At 36.5% G+C, this 19,515-nt stretch overlaps 1 protein-coding gene across 5 annotated transcripts in view; it reads left to right on the forward strand.

The window, feature by feature from the left end:
- VTI1A (vesicle transport through interaction with t-SNAREs 1A) overlaps positions 1-19,515 on the forward strand; it is a 277,183-nt gene that overhangs the window by 170,587 nt on the left and 87,081 nt on the right. For 3 of the 5 annotated variants that reach the window (XM_074831278.1, XM_074831279.1, XM_074831280.1), the window contains one exon: positions 4,369-4,430. In XM_074831278.1, coding sequence (XP_074687379.1) covers positions 4,369-4,430 — 62 coding nt within the window. Of the gene's footprint in view, positions 1-4,368; positions 4,442-19,515 lie in introns of all 5 variants that reach the window. The other 2 variants (XM_074831281.1, XM_074831282.1) reach the window with 1 other exon arrangement.

Here is a 19,515-nt window from a genome sequence, read left to right on the forward strand (position 1 = left end):
TTCTCTGTGCATGCAAAAATTATCCAGCATATTGATCAGTTTTATATAAATCAGTTGCTATCATGAGATATAATCGACATCTGCAGCGAAGCACTTGAAAAGTGTCTTGTATGAGCCCAATCCTGCAAAGCCTGTCCTACAGGGAGTCACATTGAAGTCACCAAATCTGCTGTTGGAAGCAAGTTTCCTGTCACTAACATCACAGTTAGGTCAGCTTTCTGTCCTTTGAAGGGTTTGTTATAGTGTCCATTGCAGTGATTTCTTGGACTATCATGACGGAGATTCTAATGATTGTTCAGCCTTACTCTTTGTAGCTGCAAATGCTGATAATTGCCTCCTTAGGCAATTCTGTGTGAAAGAACAGGTAGTGGTTTCTTACACTTCTGCTCTGTCACTGCAGTCAAGATAACATATCTATGTCATTTTTGACTTATGTTGCCTCCATAGGGATCAACTCTACTCTGTAGAGTTAATGAAGACGCTTAGAAGTCCATCCCATCCAACACATACAACTTCTCGGAACTTCAGTCTAAGAAATTTGCCTCTCTGGTTCTGGTTTCTGCTCACAGAACCAGGAGTGACTGTACCTGTGACTTTCTGTCCATGATACGTTGATCAGATACTTTCCTGAGTGTCCGATTTTGCCAATGTCCTCCTACAAGCCTCTAGCTGACCAATGCCACTTAAGGAAACTCCTTTATCTGTCCCAGGGAATTTCTTTACCTGGATAGCTTTGATTGATAAAGCCTCATATGATGGCTTTAATGAAGCGTTTTCTGTCAGCTGTGCCAGTTGCTTTCTGAAGTCCTGATCATAGTTACTTTAAAACATTAAGTATAACTAAATCATTAAATGTAACTAAGGATTTTGAGCATTTACCAAGTGCTGTTCGGGCAATTTTGTGTCTTATTTCACCTCCACTCCTCACATCCCTAGTGACTGCTGAGTCTGAGATGCTTTTCTGCTTCTAGCTGGACAAGTAAAACTAGGCAATGGAGATCAATAGCACATATCCCTTTCTGTTGATCCTAAAAATCCTCGGGAAAAAGAGAGTGTAGTTCTGATGACTCTGAACACATGGTTCATGGCATAATTTTTCCTTTTCTGTGCTTTCCACCTGAAGAGCAAATTTCTTTGATGGCAAAACCTGTAAGCTGCAAGGAGCAGAATTAATTCTAGGAAAGTGTATCCCATCACAGTTCAGTGAAAGACCTCTCGTATATGGAAGATCTCAAATTCCAAGTTTTTATCATATGCCACTTAAAATATTTTGTTTAGGGAATTCAGGGAGCCACATGAGTGTATCTGTCCCAGCTGTCTGTATACTCAGATGTACTGTCAGGGATGATCTTGGATAACTTGGCAAGCTTTCCTTTTTGTGGAGATTTTTTAAAGACCAGGACAAAGAGTGCTCTGTCAATGCATAATAGCTTTACACTGAATACACGGAGTTATTATCTAATCAACCAGCGAACAAACTTGTCTTCTGAAAGTCAAATGTCAGCTTGAGTATGATGGTCAGTTCTTAGCAGTTCAATGTTCTGAAAATTAGGAAGATTTTCTTACAAGCAAAATTTAAATGAGTTAGGGTCTCTATAGTTTGGTTAAATTTACATATAAGAGTTTTCCTGTCTGTAGATTAAAACATTTGAATGAAGAAAAATGCAAGACATAGTATCATTTTGAATAAATGCAGATCATGCACAAGATACATCTGTAATGACAGTTGTGAGGAGGAATTCTCTAAACTACTTTTTTTTAAAGCCAAAGGGATAAAGCTCTGCTACAAGAGTCAGATAGGTTAACTGGAGTATAAAGGACTCTAAATGATGCAACATTTTTTAGGAAAACCTCAAATTAAAATGTGTCTAAGGCAGACACATCAACATCAGCAACTTGTTCATCTTCCTTCCTTCCTTTCTCATTCTTCTTAGTATTATTTTTTAAAAGCTTTCTTAAACACCATGTAGATTTGCCATTGCTAATATCAAAGCATCTTTCAAAATGTTTTCGTTACAGCAGTTCTGTGAAACAAGGAAGTGCCATCATATGCCATTTAACAGGTTTTCAGGCCACCAGTTCTTTGGCCTCTGCAGTGCACTGGTGTTTGTAAAGAAATGATGGAAGAACCACTATCAGATATTTCTGTTTTAAATAAAAACAAACTTACAGTTTGAAACTCTTTATGTTGTTTTTTCTGCCAATGCAGGAAGAAAAGGTGTTTTTTTAGTGTTCTCTTGGGAGGTAGCTAGAGATCTTCCAACTATGTGTGTATGTGTTTGTTTCTTTTTTAACATTTCTTTTACTTATTTTGTAGGGGTTTTTATTACCATAAATATATGAGATCGTCTTGCTTGAGGAGTTTGTCAAACCTCTAAGATTCAGCTTCCCCTTCCTAACTATCAGTACTGATTCTAGCTGTCAGGTAGAATCCTGCAGCAAGAGAGGAAAGTTAGGATCAAACATACAATGGTAAAAAGAAGAGAGCTACTTTTCTGTGAAAAGGGAGGAGAAGCCCCAAGTGTTAAATGCATCTTTATGAATAATAAAAGACCAATGTAAAGCATACATTTGTACTTCAGATTCCCTTCTAGCATAGGTAAGAACTTGGCTTTTTAATAAGCCTTTTAAAAATTATTGTGACGTTTTTTCTTCTGTTACTTGTGTCAAACTGGGCTAAACTGCTTTTCTGGAGCTTGAATTGTCTAGATGAATCAGGAAAAAATGAGGGAATGACCTCCCTGGAATATAAAGCTCATCTTTGTTCCATCATGGCACATAATTACAGAGATCTGAGAGTCAGTGTAAGCCTTCCCACTGAATATGATATTGCTAAGAGCAAGTCTTGGTTGGTGTTATCCAGTCCCAGCTTCTACTTGGTATTTTCTTAATACCTTTTACAAAAACAAGGAGGAAATTTATGCAAAAAGGTTATGTGTCATTGATTGCAACTGCTGATTTCAGTAATACACATTAAATCTGGTAGCAAATATTTACAGTATTGGGTTCCAGAATAGAAACTGGTTTTAATATTGCTGCTATGCATATATTCAAGATGTAATAGTGGTTTGTTATGGTGAAGGTGATTTGTTATTGGAAGACTGCCACTTTTCTTGGCAGTGTTACTGTTTTGAAGGATTTATAACACAGGATACATTTTGTCTTCTACAACAAAGTTTCTTTAGTAAGAAGTCAATGAGTCAAGTAATCCTTTCAATCTGATTTGATAATGAAGAGGTAAATATTCATCTTTCATAAGGAGAAGAATGTTTTTATGTATGTACACACAGCTGTGTTTCGGGGCATGTTAGAAACAGTGGTCCCTGCTATTTCATAACTGATACTATAATTTACAGTAGATTTTGATGTCCCACTGTCTCCAAGATCTCTAAAAAGTCCAAAGATATCTCTCCTTCAGCTATCAGTAGCAAAAGAGGCAATAAAATTGTAACTATTCTTCCTATACACTTCTTCATTTCTAGACATCTTTTTGTAGGAAACTAATAAACACAAAAATAGAAGGAAAGTTTTAATCCCTTTTAAAGAACAATAGAAGTAATTCCTCTTTTTTAATATGAAGTTCATTTGTTTCATAACTTTTTGTCTCCCCAATTTAATTTTTTATTCAATTCTGCTTTTACCTATTTAGCAAGATTTTGAGAGAGCTGTAGAACAAGTCAGCTAATCAAGTTTAGTTGTAAATGTTACTTTCAGTGAGTGAGTGATCCTTACATGCAAAAGTATATATTGTATAGCTGTGCCTTATGTACATACTATATACTGTTCAGGAAGTATTTCGACATCCATCCCAGTGGTGGCTGCTGTAAGGTCAGTACAAGTTTTGCATTTAAGGGACAGTATAGGCATGTTCTTTTACACAAAATCAGTAAAGGAACACTGTGTTGTATTACAGCTTTTTCTTTAAATTAATGTCTTTGAAAAACAGTGAAGAAAGATATATTTGGTTTTCATTTCATAAAGCATTAGGAACACAGCACATGGCTGTCTCTTCATCCTTGATGCTCTGACTTACATACATAAACAATAAACATTCACACATCAATGGGAATTATGGATACCAATTTATATAGCTTCTACCTGCAACCCTTTATTTGTAAAGCTTTTGCTCTTTATCCCAGTTCATCTTTGTTGCCTCAGTGTCTTATCTTCCATGGGTTTCATCTTTACGTAAGTGAAAACCAGACAAAACATTTTTAAATTTCAGCGCTTTGGTGGCTTTCTTACATGTGAGTTTGTTGTGGGCTAAACCTGAAGTTGATTGACTCAAATGACAGTAGAAATATCTGTCCTTTGTACAGAATGGAGTATATGTGCCTTTTGCCTTTAATGGGACTCTTTTCTTCTCAGCTTAGAGAAACAGATGCAAACCTGGGGAAGAGTTCCAGGATTTTGACGGGAATGTTGCGAAGGTAAGGCCAAGGTAGGGACACTTCTGCTCTTTCTTTTTTTCCTCTCTCCTTCCATGCCTTTATTTTTAGTTTTAATTCAACCTCAGCATTTTGCTGACATACCTGGCTTTTTTTACACAGGCTGTTATGTAGAATGTCTTCAAATGAATGCTGGCAGTGAAGCAGGCATAGTTAGATAGAAGACTTTATCACAGCTATGGAGTTTTCTGTAACCTGAGGAATTACCTCTTGCTCAATCATTTCTCATCTTTGTTTCTTTGTTGTTTGGGGTTTTTTTTGTGTGTGTTCCAAAATTAAGCTTTTTAATGATGATTTCCTGTGTTCCTTATTCTTGAGTGTTCGGGGCGGGGGGGTTGAGTTTTCAGGGGTTTTCACCTGTTAGATTTTATGTGAGAAAGTTTGTAAATGTTTTGGGGCAGTGTAAATTTATGCACAGAGAAAAGATTAAGATGATCAATTCTGTCTGAATAGATGGGGCAGACACATTGTCAAACCCAGTGGTTTTAACATGTTTCTTCCATGTTTTCAATGTTATGGAAATTGTCTGTGGATTAAAGTGAGGCGATATGGAAAAGAAGAATTTGCAACATCCTAAAAATCTATGTGGGACTGCAGGAAGTTATCCAGTGATTATTACCCACTTTAAATTTACATTGATACCTTCACAGACAGATTTTCTGAATTAGTGGCATCTTTGTATATATGTCTTTACCCAGTGAAACAGCACCTGAGCTTCTCTGTGATGTCCATATTTCTGTATATATTCAGCTTCTGTCCCTCTAGTAGATGGTGTTGGGTGTTATGAAAATACAGTTCTAAAGGAGTTTAGAGCATCCTCAGAAACGTTCAGTATGAAATTACCCTTGCCATGGGCTTTTATGTTGCATATTTGCTTAATGCAATCTGCTTATTAAAAAAAAAAAAAAAAGTGAAAGTTTTAGCAGAGTTTTTGATTTGTCACTTGGCTTGGAAAATATCAAAACCAGAATTTAATAAGTTGTTCTTTAGTCTCCTCAGAAAAATATCCTTCTTAGTTCCTTGTATACCCAGTTGACAAAGGTTAAAATGACTGAACCTCATGCCTTCATTCCACAGATTTCTTACAATTCCAACTCCAAACTGTAACATATAAAATTCTCTGATTAAGAATAATATGTAAATGACACAAGCTAAATTCAAAATCCATGGAGAAAGGAAGTGGCAATTGAAAGGGATGGTTCAGTGCCTGTAGACAATCAAAATAAACTATAAAAAAAATGAACGAAAGAAAAGACACAACCAAACCCAAGACTCCCCAGGAAGGTCTCTGCGACATGAGCTGTAACGAATATTCTGCATATGTCTCCATTTTGTCAAATCTCATTAAAGGGGTTTCTTGCTTTATGTCAATTGAGCTGTCCAAAAATCATTCATCATTTTAGTGTAAAAAAAAATCATGCAGTTATTTAAATAATATCATATTAATGTTAAAGTTCAGCTGTCATTTAATAGTATGGCTTAATCAGACATAGCATTTAGGAAAAATAGTTTTTTCGGGCTTTACTTGGCTTTCAGGTTGGCAGATTCAAATAAGGATTTATGGGTTTCTAAACCAATGTATTCTTTCCATGTTTATGCTTGAGGTACCTCAGCCTTTTTTGCAGCACCCTGTAGTCTGTTATTTTCAATAAAATAAAGTATCTCCTCATATTGTGTTTGAATACATTTGCAAGTAATTTGGAGAAGCTGAAACAAAAACATATGCTGTAACCTTTGACTTTGTTTTGTGTTTGGGAATCACAGTTAGGAGTCCTAGTTTATAAGTGTTCCATAAACCAAATGAAAAATACGATCTTTCTGAAATATACTTGGGCTCTTCTTTTCAGACAAAAGGATTATATAGTCAGACACCAAGATGGCATGTTTCTGTATGGCAGGATTTCCTTTTCCTTTAACAAAAAAGTTGAGCCAAGTCACCCATCTGTATGAAAGGCAGGTTAGGATTTAAGCTCAGTTCAGGTAAATGTGCCAAAAGAAATGCCTCAGCATAGATGCAACTTGCAGTAGAAGATTCTCAGGATGTTATTTAAAGCCATGTAATAGATAGACCTCTGGTGAATTTAATTTTTTTATAACTGTTGGGTAGAAGGGTCTAGCATTATCCCAGCCTCAGCATTATCCTATTGTTGTTTAGTCACAAGAATAATCATAAAATACAGACCCCAAGAAATCAGCACAAATTAGATAAGTACAACTGTAAGAAAAATAATTAGCACAGATTGGCAGTTGTGCCCTAATTTCTGCATACTTCAGTACATACCACACAATGTTTCACTTAATTACTGGAACCAATAAAGAAACATGCTGGAGGACTATTCTTCACATCATTATTATACAGAAAAGGTAATGTTAAACTGAACATTGTTCAACCTAGTTGCTGCTCCCACAATATGTATTTGCTGATATGCTTGAAGTCATATGCCAGGCTAACACCCTGTGCATCAAATTAATACCTAACTATTTCTATTTTTACCGTCTGGGAAAGGTAAAGCAGCATCTGTTCGGAATCTGGCCAAATATATTAAGAGATTAGATATTTAGATAGCTAGAGGGCTAAATTCCTTCCTTTGTATGACCTAAATTCCCTGTACATAAAATGTTCTGGAGATTGGAAATAAAAGTAGGGACAGGTTTTGTAGGTTGCCATAGCTCACTAAGGAAATCAGTGGCATAGTAGGGACAGGTCTTCCTATCCCAGTTTGCTGCTCTAGCAACTTAAAGTAGCCAGCCTTATGTATTGGAATTTGTTATCTCTGGGTATTTGGGTAAGGAAATTTTTGTAAGAAATGTTTTAAATATTCTCACTTTGAAATGACCTATACATTCATAATATTTTTTTTTTCTGTAAATAAACCTACTGAGATTCCACTAAACTAGTATATTCCACTAACAGCACTGAATTATTAGGATAGTATTGGCATGTTGATAATGTCAAAACATTAATCATTACCTTTTACGTGTATCTATAGCTCAGGACATCCTGACATTTTATGACTCCTCTTTGAAACTGTGAGACTATAACAGAAGCTTAGGGTAGTTTCAGTTACAGAATTTTCAAATAATAGGTTTTGACATAAGGGAATGGCATCTTCTGCAGTCATCTGTGATATTGCCATCTCAGGCATCTATCCCTTGGCCTCTACTCCAGTGTGAACTGGGGAGTGCACAGTGTGTTAGAAAGAAGCAGAAAAGAATATGTTCTGAAAGATCTTCAGTCTTTTGCCCATATCCTAAGCCAGTAGCCTAGAAAAGCTTTTAAGAAAAGAATTTGGACAGTCTCCAAGCCACACACGACCCAGCGGGAAACAAATAAACCTAAAAGTAACCAGATAACAATTTCAGTAGATTTGAAACTTTATCCAATTAGCAAATAAATTCTATCTACCCCCCTCCAAATTGCAGAAAAATATTTTAGAAAAATAACTACTACCTTCCAGAAAAACATTTTATTTTGTCTGGTTCATCAGGTAATTTTTATGCCAAAAATTCTCTTTTAATCTTCAGATTTCAATCTTCCTAGTCATTATCAATGATGCTTTGAGAAGCTCATGAACACATCTGCTCTTATAAAAGAGACTTTTAAAATCTGATTTCCAGTTGGACAAACACACCAGATCCAGCTGATGGAAATGAAGCAATACGTGTTCAGCTCTCAGGTGAGGAGTTATATGACTTGCCAACAGCTGCATGACCAGTGTGACTACAGTCAGAAACAGGGAATGCTTCCCCCTCCATGCTAGTTGTACTCAAGCTTTTTCACTCTTCTTTCCAGGAAAATTCTAGTAGTCCTGCTTTCTGTATTACTTCTAGTCTAACTTCCTTGTACTTCTGAACTCCAGGATAGTCCAGACCTTACAGTTATTTTTCAACATTTCATTGAATCATAGGACAGCCTAGGTTGGAAGGGACCTCTAGAGATCATCTGTTCCAACCTCCTGCTCAAAGCAAGTCTAATTAGAGCATGTTGCGCAGAGACTTCTACAGTTGAGTTTCAAACACATCCAAGGTTAGAGATGCTAATGTCTCTCTAAGCAGTCTGTTCCAGTAGCAGTTGAAATAAGCATTTTTTCCAGGTATCTAATTAAAATTTCCCGACATCCAACTTGTGTCCATTGCCTCTGGGCCTAAGCAGAAGTGATTTAAAACATAAGTGTCTTAGAATTGCCCATCAGAGTTTGGGCCTGAATTGCAGTGACTCCTAGCAGTTCTCAAACAACCTCAGCAGTTCTGAAGAGGCCCCTGTGGTCATTAGGCTGAGATGACATTCAGTGCAGGGCAATTCTTTAAACAGGGTGTGGGGTGCTCTGCCTCCACCCATTGACCTGGTCAGGTGGCCATTCATCAGAGGATGCACAAGAACTTCTATTTGCTTTCTTACACTCCTAGAGATCTGAAAAGTTAATTATGTCTGTTCTTCTTTCTATCTTGACTACGAAGCCCACATTTCCATGTGCAGAATAGTGGCAGGGACAGTAATGTCCCTGTTGAGGCAAACCAAAACAAACAGTGAGTGTTATCACTGTCTTTTTCCCCCATTTCCATAATAATCTCTGTTTATCCCCAAAGTCCATAACAAAAAAGAGTTTTTTCTGAGCTAAAGCCTATCTTGGTATCAGTCATACTAGGCCATGACTGTTGAGTGCAGTTTTCTGGAGGAAGATCTTCGTATTGCAGATACTGAGTGAAGTTTAACATACAGTTAGATTTGCCTTGTTTTCATGCTAATAGAGAAATTCCTCTTTCCAGCAGGAACTTTACATATTTGCTCTCAAGCCAAAAAAAAGTTTGAGTAGAAATTGTTTCAGCAACTTTTTGGTACATATATTTCTATTTTTACTTCTACACTGAAAAATGATTGAAACGGTAACTTCTTTATCAACATGTCTGCTCCCTGTTGAATATGTACAGCTGCAGCTGTTTACTTCAGTAATTTAGACCTTGATTCAGGAACATGTTTAAGCATATGGTTAACTTAAACCAGAGGAACAATTCCCTTATCTTGAGGGAAGCTGAATAAGTGGGGAGTGAGTAGCAGAATGATTCCAGGTCATCTCTTGGGGCAACACAGCTTTTATTGTGCTCCTTGCTCAAGGCCGATTACAGAGCAAACCCTGTCCTTAATATTTCTGTTGTTAAATGGAAACCATAAAATGCATGTGGGGTATGTTACTGCTTGTTACTGTCAGTGTAAGAACGTATGTTTTTTTAAATTTCTTGACTTTTAGCAGTTAATATAGTTACTTGATTCTTATATTGTTGTACATGTTTGTGTTTTAATGTGCAACCTATCTTTATCAATTACGAAGTGTTGAATCTTTTCAAAGGAAACTGATAAGCTTTGTGGTGCTGTTAATCACAAGATAGTCTTGGGATAAGGAAAATATGGCTTGTTATACCAGATTAAACCTTGGCATTAATTAGTAACTGGCCATTCCTCACTTTGTCTCTGATTTTAAAAAGAAACCTTGTTTCTTTGTTAAAGTGATGCACAAAACATCTGGAAAACGTAAATGTGGTGTCAGCAAAATTCCCAAGGATAAGTATTCTTCATCATTAGGAGTTCAACAAAAAAACAGGAAATGTACCTCTACGTCTGAACAGCAAGAATTTTAAAATAGTATGGGACACCGTGGGTTCCTTGTTCTTAATTTAGGTATGACATAATCTGATGTATGTAAGGTACATTTCTTATTTTTAATAATCAGTTAAGAGCCATTTTATAAACTTTTCTCATCTTTCTTGTACAGTGTTCTGTATGTTGTTTCCAAAATGCTTTTGAAACATCTTACTCAATTTCAGTGTTAGAAATAATTTTCAGTTCATGCATGGTAGAAGGTACAGAAGTCTTTTGAGATCCTGTATAACCACCAAGGCTACAACTATGTAGCGTACATGGAGAATTCCAAGCCGTATACTGAAGGTACTGAATGCCTCACAGAATGGGACCGATTTCAACATTACAATCATGTATTTATGGTTAGTTTAATGCCACCTTAGCCTTTGCAGACCTTCAGCTCCAACAGCCTAAGTGGTAGAGATTTAGGTTTACTTCAAACCTGGGGAAAAAAAGGAGCATCATGACTGATTTTCACATTTTAACAACTTAAGTCAGTGGTTTAATCTCCTTGCACCTAGGCAGTCTTAGAAGGGTATGTCCTTCATTCATTGAGATAGAAGCAGTTATACTGTAGCATTGTTTTAATTTTCAGATTGTTGGAAAGCTTTATCCATGTGTCAAGCTGCCTACACTGCAGCCATTATGAGCAGGGCTCTCAGCATTCTTCAGACAATATTTCTAATTCTCTTTTTTCATTCCTTTTTTAAATGTACAATGGGCTTTGTTCTGTCCTCTCCATTCCCTCTTTTCTATCATCTGGAATTACTATCTCATTTACCCCCCTACTATCTACTTGTGTCCAGCTGAACAGCTGGAAAGAACATCATCTAAAGCACAGTTGTGTTTCTGCAGGAAAGGAGGATCCCAAAGGATAATTATCCAAGCTAGTCCTAGAGAGCATATACCAAGAATGTAAAGCATTGTAATAGGTTAAATATCATGTAACCCTCTGTGATTGTTCTCTGTATTGAGATATGTTGACTACCATTAAGCTGCTAGATCCTGAAAAGGTTCACAGTGTCATGAGTGAAACAAAAGGCATTTCACAGTCAGCGTTGTCATGTCTGAACCACAATAGATGTCCCATGACATGCTTTCATGAGAAGGCATGTCTTATATCAGCATAATCAGTGCAGTCCTTCCTTGCAGTAGTTACAAGTAGTTTCCAGTTGAATGAGTTCTCTCTGACATGATATTCAGGAATAGTGAAGGTAGTGAAAATATTTTGTATGTCGTGAGATTGTTTATGTGAAGCAGGGTGAAGTAGTGAACCTGTTAGGAAAAGCTGACATTGGTAATTGCTGAAATAATTTGAGACAACTCTTCAAAAATCAATGAAGTCAAACTCCTTAAGGCCCAGTCATCATCTAGTAAATTAAGGATAATGTTGTTCTTGACACTGACACTACTCACACTATAACTGTCACAGAACAATATATGCCAAATTTTACATTTTCTACGGAGTGCTTAAGCCATAAATTCCTAAATATAACACTTTCTGATCACAGGTCTGCATGATACCTTTCTACATGGGTCATTTCATTTTAATCCACATATTTACCAAAAGAAATAGAATCAACTTAGAAGTGATCTCAGAAAAGTTCATCCCTTTGTGTAAGGCAGGATTGACTGTCCCAGTTTCAGTCCTGGCAGATAGTTGTCTGGCTTGCTCTGCACTGATGAACATTCCCCATCTCTTCAATTAAACTGTTCCAAGTTTTCCCTAATGTTTAGCCCAAATCTTTCTTCCTCAGTAGACAGAGAGCTTTTATGTGCTGGTGCATTTGAGGAGATTTCTGTGCTCTGTCATGGCCCATGACTTCTTCTGTGGAAAAAAATTTCTGTGGAACTCTTCAAGAATTAGAGAACATAAACAATAGTGTACAAAATTAAATTATAGTTTCCAGTTTTCATCAAGCCAAGCCTTTTGATGGGATTCAGGAATGTAAAAATGAAAGACTTGGATAGTGTTCTAATAGTGTTCAAATCCTGGAAGCTCAGACTCTCCGAACAGTAGCTTCATGCATCGGTGTCACTGAGCTTTGCAAATAGTGACACCAAAATGAAATCGTTCGCATGAGGTTGTATATCTGGACTAAAACTAGACTGTATAATAAGCTGACTAAAAGTAACATTTGAAACTCAAACAAGTTCAACAAAATACAGATCTTTAACTTTTTTTGTGGCACTTCTAAATGTTTTAAGAAATAAGCAGTAAGTTTGTCAAACAAACATCAGAATTTTTAACTTATTTCTACCACCCTTGCTCATAGACACACCAGCATTTTAGACAGATCTAGTATTTGGAAACAAGTTGTGGGAACAGGAATGGTTTTGCCTGTTCTTCTGTCAGGTTTCTGCAGGAGCTTTGTTAATCTTTATCAGGTAAAGAAACTCTTTTGTGTGTTCTGAGCATGATTTCCAGTAGCATTTGGCACTTTTCTTGCCACACTTGATTGAAATTGTTGGCTTTTAATAAAAGCAAAATTAATTCAGCTTTCCAGCATGATGCTGATCACACACCAAGGACTTTATCTTTAAGAAAACAATGAAGTCATCAAACTGATTTAAAACTGCTGTGATATCAGAATCTTGTCCTTATTAGCTAATCTTTTAGATTAGATTGTTTTCAATCTAGCTCATAGTAGCAGGTCAGTTTTGGCTGTGCTTAAGAGACAGAAGAGATTAAGTGACCAACAACTGGAACAAAGGAAAACTTGGGATTTGCTGAATACGGTTTTTGTTCAAGTCACTCAAGTTCATCACAAAATACAGGACCTGAATTTGCAAGTCATACTCATGTGAGTAGTTTGCTCATCTGTAGCCGTAATATTGAATGAGGATCTCTTCTGGTTTGAGCAAAGTTGGAAGTGGGAGGGGTGGTGTTGACTGGGGTGTTGTAGTTTTACAAAGAAGGCCGCAGATAATGACTGTGCTCAACAGCAAAGGAAAACCAGGATCACTTAAGGGTTTGTTGCATATAAATTAGTGCTGCTGTGGGACAAGACCAAAACTGAAGGAAAATTTATATCCTTGGGTAGAATGTAATTATGTGGTATTGGACCTTTAAAACTCTGCAGAAAAAATGTTCACACATCGCTAACCTGCTGAGCATCTGTCTGAAGAATAACAAAGTCATGAATGAGAAAGTGTGGTCTCGCAATAAGAGATTGTTTAGTCTACTTGGTGATAGGAAGGATGAAAATTTGCTAATTTTGGCTGGCTCTTTAGCTAATATGGAAGATTTGAACCTAATCAAGAAGGCAAAGAAAAGTCAGTGTGGAAACTGAGCAAAATGGGAAAGACAGAGAAAATAAATTTTACCATAAACACTGAGATCTATGTTCTCTACAATATTTGTGTAGCTCTAAAGTAATTCATTGAAAATCATTGAAATTGTTTCAGAAATATCTAGAATAATATAAACAAGGGAGAGACTCTTATAACCTGCTTGCTTCAGACAAACTGATAAATCTTCAGTGCTAATGCTTCTTCAGTCTTAGAATCAGGATTATTACTCAGATTTTAAAATCAGTTTTTTAAGTGAGATTTTTTGAAGAATTGAAAAATTAGTCAATGAATTTGAATAGTCAGGAGCTACAATATATTAGAATTATAAGTGGTATTAACGCTCTCCTGTTTAAAAACATAGCAGAGAGTTTTTCACTGACCTGTATGTCTTCTGCAAATATTAATGTTTTATCATGAGTGTTAACATGGCTTAGCTTGCAGGATCTCACTATGTAGCATTTATTACCCAAGAGCATTTGTTTAGCTTGGACTTTGCTATATTAACTAAGCTGTAACCCAGAAGGCTTTTGTAACATTTGCAAGTTAGAGCAAAGTCTTCATCTTGTCTTATTTAGTAGATCTACTGATAGTTTAAGATTACAACACTAACGGATAATTTTTCTTCTTGAATAAAAATTACATCTTAAAATTATTTTTGCACCAACTCCCTGTCTTCCCCCTGATAAAAATGCTTATGCAAGCAAAAAAAACCCCACTGTATGTTTCTCTCGCATGCTTATCGTGGCTGCAAATAATGCATTTAAATAGGGAATTGTTTGAGAAACATGGTTCTAAGTGTGCCCGGTCTTGCCTAGTTGTTGGGAAGCATATGGTCTACTTTAACCATGCCAAGAAACTTCCTTGCTGCTTTCTGTCACCGCTATATTTTTTCAAATGCAGTTTTTAGTGTGAATGGCACACACGTGTTGATTGTGAAGTTAGCATTCTTTCAGTACAGCCTTAAGCTAATTACTCTTAGTGGCAGTGGGGCTTTGTACCTCATTTGTGAACAGCTATTTATACCTCTACACCAGTACAAAGCAATGTTTCACATTACCAGTTTACCAGACTATTACACCATTGTGTTTTAATCCACTGTAGGTGGATGGAGAATATGAGCCATCTGTTTTATTTAATGATATAATCAGTAAACAATATATGCACTTTACACATTTGGTCATTAAAGATGTCCATATTGTTGGACCCCGTATTTACATTGTAAATTGGTGTATTCACACATCAGCTTGTTCTGGTTTAAAAGGCTTGCTGTGTTCATAAGATGGTACAAAGCAAGCTCAGTAACTGCTCGAACCCAGCGCAGGTGGTCAAGCTACTTGCCACACAGATCAAAATTCAAACAACTGTGAATCTTCCTTTGAAATGGCATTTAGAGAGACAAGGCTGGTCTTATCTTCACAAACAAGAAAGAGTTACAGATATAAATCATGAAGTTATGAGAACAAAAGGGGGTTTCATAATCACTCGGCATCAGAAAATCCAGTACTGCAGACTTTTGTGAAGACATCTTTGGAATATAAAGACCATCTTATTTTCCTGGACAAAAATTAGCAGAGTGAGTCTGAATTATTAAATATGAAAAGATTCAGTGACTTCAAAACTTTGGAGACAAGAATTTGCTTTCTCTCATGGTTGATTTTATTTTATTTCATTTTCAGAATGCTTAAGCAGAATAAAACAAAGAGCAACAGCAAAACCCAATCTTATTCAAGGGGTAGAGGTGAATGGGTGTATTTGTGCTAGAAACAAAGAAAATTGCTCGATACTTCAATTTCCCCAAAGTATCCTTGGTGAGCGCCAAAAAATAACCACCAAAATACATTAAAAATTCATTGATAAGTAAAATCTTGTTTGCTAGCACATTTTTAAGGAGATGGAAGATCATGCAATCCTTTATTAAAACAATAATATTCATTTTAGTGTTTTACTTCACAGCTTGTGCTTAAGATGCCTAGAATTCAAGATATTTATTGGAGGATTCAGTCTCATCTTTCATTATGTTTTATGAGGAAATAGAATTGGGTTTATGACCAGGTGAAGGCCTGACTGGCATTGCCAGTAGACAGTGAAGGGAAAGGACTTGTGGAAGTGTTATGGCTAAGAGGGAGTTTGCAGGTCAGCAAGGCTGGAGGAGTAGTCGTGAGCTTAACAACACACAGCTGCTCAGCATGGAAGGGTCTGCTAATAAAGGCGGAGTTCTGTGAATGCAAGTTCTTCAGCTCAGTTTGAGATCATCTTTTCAAGCAGCAGAGTGTCTGTCAGGATGAGATCTTGGTCATATCTTGTTGTATGCACTTGTATTAAAAAAGCTAGCAGTAAAATATTAGTACATAGGAGAATTTCATTTTGTGTTCTGTTCCTACATAATGCAGCTATACTCAGAAGCACTGAATATATACTCAGTAACAAAGTCTTGTGTACTAAAAAGAAGTGTGTTCACTGTCCATTTAGTGTTACAAATGTGAGGCCATAGCTTCCTAAGTCTTTAAATCTATTTCAAAGGCAAACTAATTATATTATTTTATTTTTTTAATCTTAGGGTGGGAGGAAAGAAGATTTTTTTTTTTACTAGGGCATTTTTATGCTGGCACGAATTTTAGAGATAAAGTATTTTCAAGTGTATGAGCAAAGGGAAGAAAACATCTCATTTTATGAGCCGCTATATATGCTTTCAAAATATACAATATTTCCATGGTTAAAATATTTTAAATAAACCAAAATGAGACTCAGCTATAGGTGTCCCTTTTATAGTCTTTTCATATCTGTATTTCATGTAAGTTGAATGTTAAGCATTGGCATGTTTCCATATGCTTCATTATGTATTGCCTTCTGGTTTTGAGATACTGTGTAACTAACTTCTAATCTTACAAAGGTGCTGAGAGTTTTTTCCCCACCCCAACCCAGGAAAAACCATCAGAAACTTAAATACTAATATTTGAATCCTAGCTTTGTCCTGAGTATATCTTGGGTAACTGTGGACACATCTGTTTCTGTGCATCTCTAAAATGAGAATAATGTTCCATATCTCAGCAAAGCATTCAGAGAGCAAATGCCCTTAATTAATCTGTGCATGGTCCTCACATGACAACCTGATGAGAGTTTGTGAATGATGGACTAACTGGTAGAAGTGCCTGTCCTGATTCGGAGTCATGGCTTAAATGGATTTAAAAGGGGTGAAAGAGAAGCATGGGAAGAATTTAGACTAGAGGGATGTGGAGTATTTGATTTCCCATAACAGTCCGTTACCAAGTATGTACCTGATCTCCTTAACTACTGAATGTAGATATGAGAAAGAGGAGGTATCAATTTTTTGTTGCCTTCTTCAGATAATAATTTTGATGGCTACAGGTGACAGGCTCATCTTTCCTTGGGTGACATTTTTGGTGTGTTGTAGACAGAAAAGATTTTTGCGGTTGGTTCGACAAATAGAATTAATGCATCCCTGGAGATATAATGATTAAGTATATATATAGAAGAACAGTAATGTTAAACTTGATGTGCTAGCCCAGGCAACTGCTTGTTCCTTATCAATCTCTCCTTACTGCTCTTGGCAGAAATTTTGTTGCTTGCTGTAGACTGAGATGTATTGTTGCTGGCTGCTGTCAACCTGCAAACAATCAGTACTTTACAAACATTTGTTAAGTACTTTAGGTTCCTCAAAGAAGAAATATATCCCTACAAATGCAACATTTTATGACTTACTATCACAGTGCTACTGTTTCCTTGTTCAAAGAAGGTGTGAAGGAGAAATGTGTAGACTCAAAGGTAAAGGTAGGCAGTCACTTACTTCCCCTGGCCAAAATCAGCTTTAGCATCATCACCTTTTGCCTCTGGGGAAATAAAAAGTTTGTTTGTTTGTTTGTTACAGAACATGGATGGATAAAGCCATGAAGATAATCTAGGAATGCATAAAAATTCTATCTCATGTGTAGTAACTTGATGACCAAAAACATACTAGTGAGCTTTTGAAATTCTGATATTTTCCTGTTCAACTTCTGATTAAGGAGAAAATTAAAATGTGGATTTCAATTGCGTTTTGTTGAAACATCCTGTGGCATGATGCTGCTCTTAGCTGTAAAGTTAGAAGAAGGTTTGCTAGACAGTTTGTGTAGCAGGCACATGTTGAAAGCCAGGGTAAAATGAAGTTTGAATGTGGTAGCTGGTAACAACGCTGTAGAGCATGCTCTTCATGAAGAGTGTTCTTTATAGAGTGCACAGGTGCACTTGGGTGGTCGTATTTGAATGGTCATCTTTGAATTATTGATGATTTATTAAAGCTCTACCAGCAAGCAGTGTGAGAATTAAGCTCCCGCATGCCAGTTCCGTCAGATGATTCCTCTTTGAGGAATCTAGCTGATCAAATGAGATGAGCCATTTATAATTCTTCAAACAGGAATTGCTCACAAGTAGTTGTTTCTTAGTAAATTCCCAGTGTCCACTTTGGAGTAAGATGGAGTATTTGGAATTATATGATACACATATGTGATGTTAAGCATATTGTAGAATTCTTTTATAATAAACTACATAAACCATCTTAGCAGTGTTCCAGATGCTTAGCAGTCAACCAAGGAAATAGGGACCTCATCTCAGAGATGCACACTGTAAACAGACACCACGTAGGTGGGGTAGGGAATGTTGAATGAACCCAAAGAAAAGGCAGTGCTACAAAGATGCTGTCATGCTCTGTTTGAAACAGTGATTTTTGTGTGCTTAGAATTCTATTCATTAAAATCAGTGGAAAAGCTTGTGTCCAAATGCTTTTTCTCTGAATCAGAGGAGCAGGTGCACAAGCTACCAGAGAAAAGCTCTGTTTTATAAATGTAGAGACTAGCTTACAGTAGACTTTCTGTTTTGTCCTCTTGCTCCACTGACCCAATTAAATACATGTTTCATAGGAAAATATTGTTGTGGCTGACCTGGATAATAGGGATTGGTTGGGAGGACTATTGAACCTGGCCCTCCTCTCTAAACTATTGAGTTCTGAGAGTGACTTTAGTTTGAAGCCCACTGTACTCTGCTTTCGTTGATCCAAACCCTGAGAATATGTAATCATCAGTTAAAGGAATGAACTCCTTTGTGAAGAGGAAGGCAAGAAGTGGCCCCAGAGAATGTCTCCTCACATGGAAAGCCACCACCCCCTGATTTGATAGCTTCCATGCTAATGCATCTTTCAAGGGGGCCTCTTTGTCCTGCGTTGTTACTTTTTGGGCTTTTCTTTTATTTCAGTCTTAATTGTCATTAGCGTGGTTTGGTTTTTTTCAAAAATCATCTGGGGAGTAGTAGTTTATTGCATATTGTTGTTTTTGTCTAAAGACAGTTGCACAAGCTTGAAACTTAATCCTTGTAATCTTTCCTACTAGGGAGAGCTTGAGATGAATACTGCTGTATGCTTGGTGGGAGTGGGTCTCTACTTTTTGGTCATCCATGTCTAAATGTTGAGTAATACTTAAGGGACAATGTTCTCAAAACATTCCTTAGATGATTATTAGATTATATTTTATATTTGATAAAAACTGGAAAATTGTGTAAATATTTGTTTAACATCCCACCCCTAAAGCAATTTATTTCCTTTCTGGCCTTCAACCCTCAGTGAAATGAGATCAGTCACTTTCTGTTTATATTCAGTTTCACTTTGCAGTTTTCATGTACATGTAGTGTGATTCCCCACTGCAGGAGAATACTTAAATAATAAGTGGGGAATGAAGAGAAAGGAAGGGAAAAATATTTTAAAAATACTTTCTGGTGCCTTCCCACATTTTAAAAGTAAGCAAGTGCTATAATTATACTACTTGCATATGACATACTAGTTACTAGTGTTAGAAGAAATTTTAAAAATCATCCAGTCCTGCTTTTCTATAAATTGTTTGTCACATAGTAAGTAAGGCCAGTTTATACATATTGTTCCTGTGACTACCGTTCAAATCAGCCTTTGACAAAAGTGAACACTTGTGAGATATCTCATTCTTACAAGAGGAAATCACTTCTGCATCTTGGATACTCTATGGTGGTTGAGTTTTCTGGAAAGTGATGACTTTTTCACATAGACAACAGTCAGTACTCACGTGGGTCAACTGTTTGGCTGTTTTCTCTCATCTGAATTTTTCGGTTTTGGATTAATAT

The sequence above is a fragment of the Strix aluco genome, chromosome 7 (genome assembly GCF_031877795.1).
Source record: "Strix aluco isolate bStrAlu1 chromosome 7, bStrAlu1.hap1, whole genome shotgun sequence".
Taxonomy (NCBI): domain Eukaryota; kingdom Metazoa; phylum Chordata; class Aves; order Strigiformes; family Strigidae; genus Strix; species Strix aluco.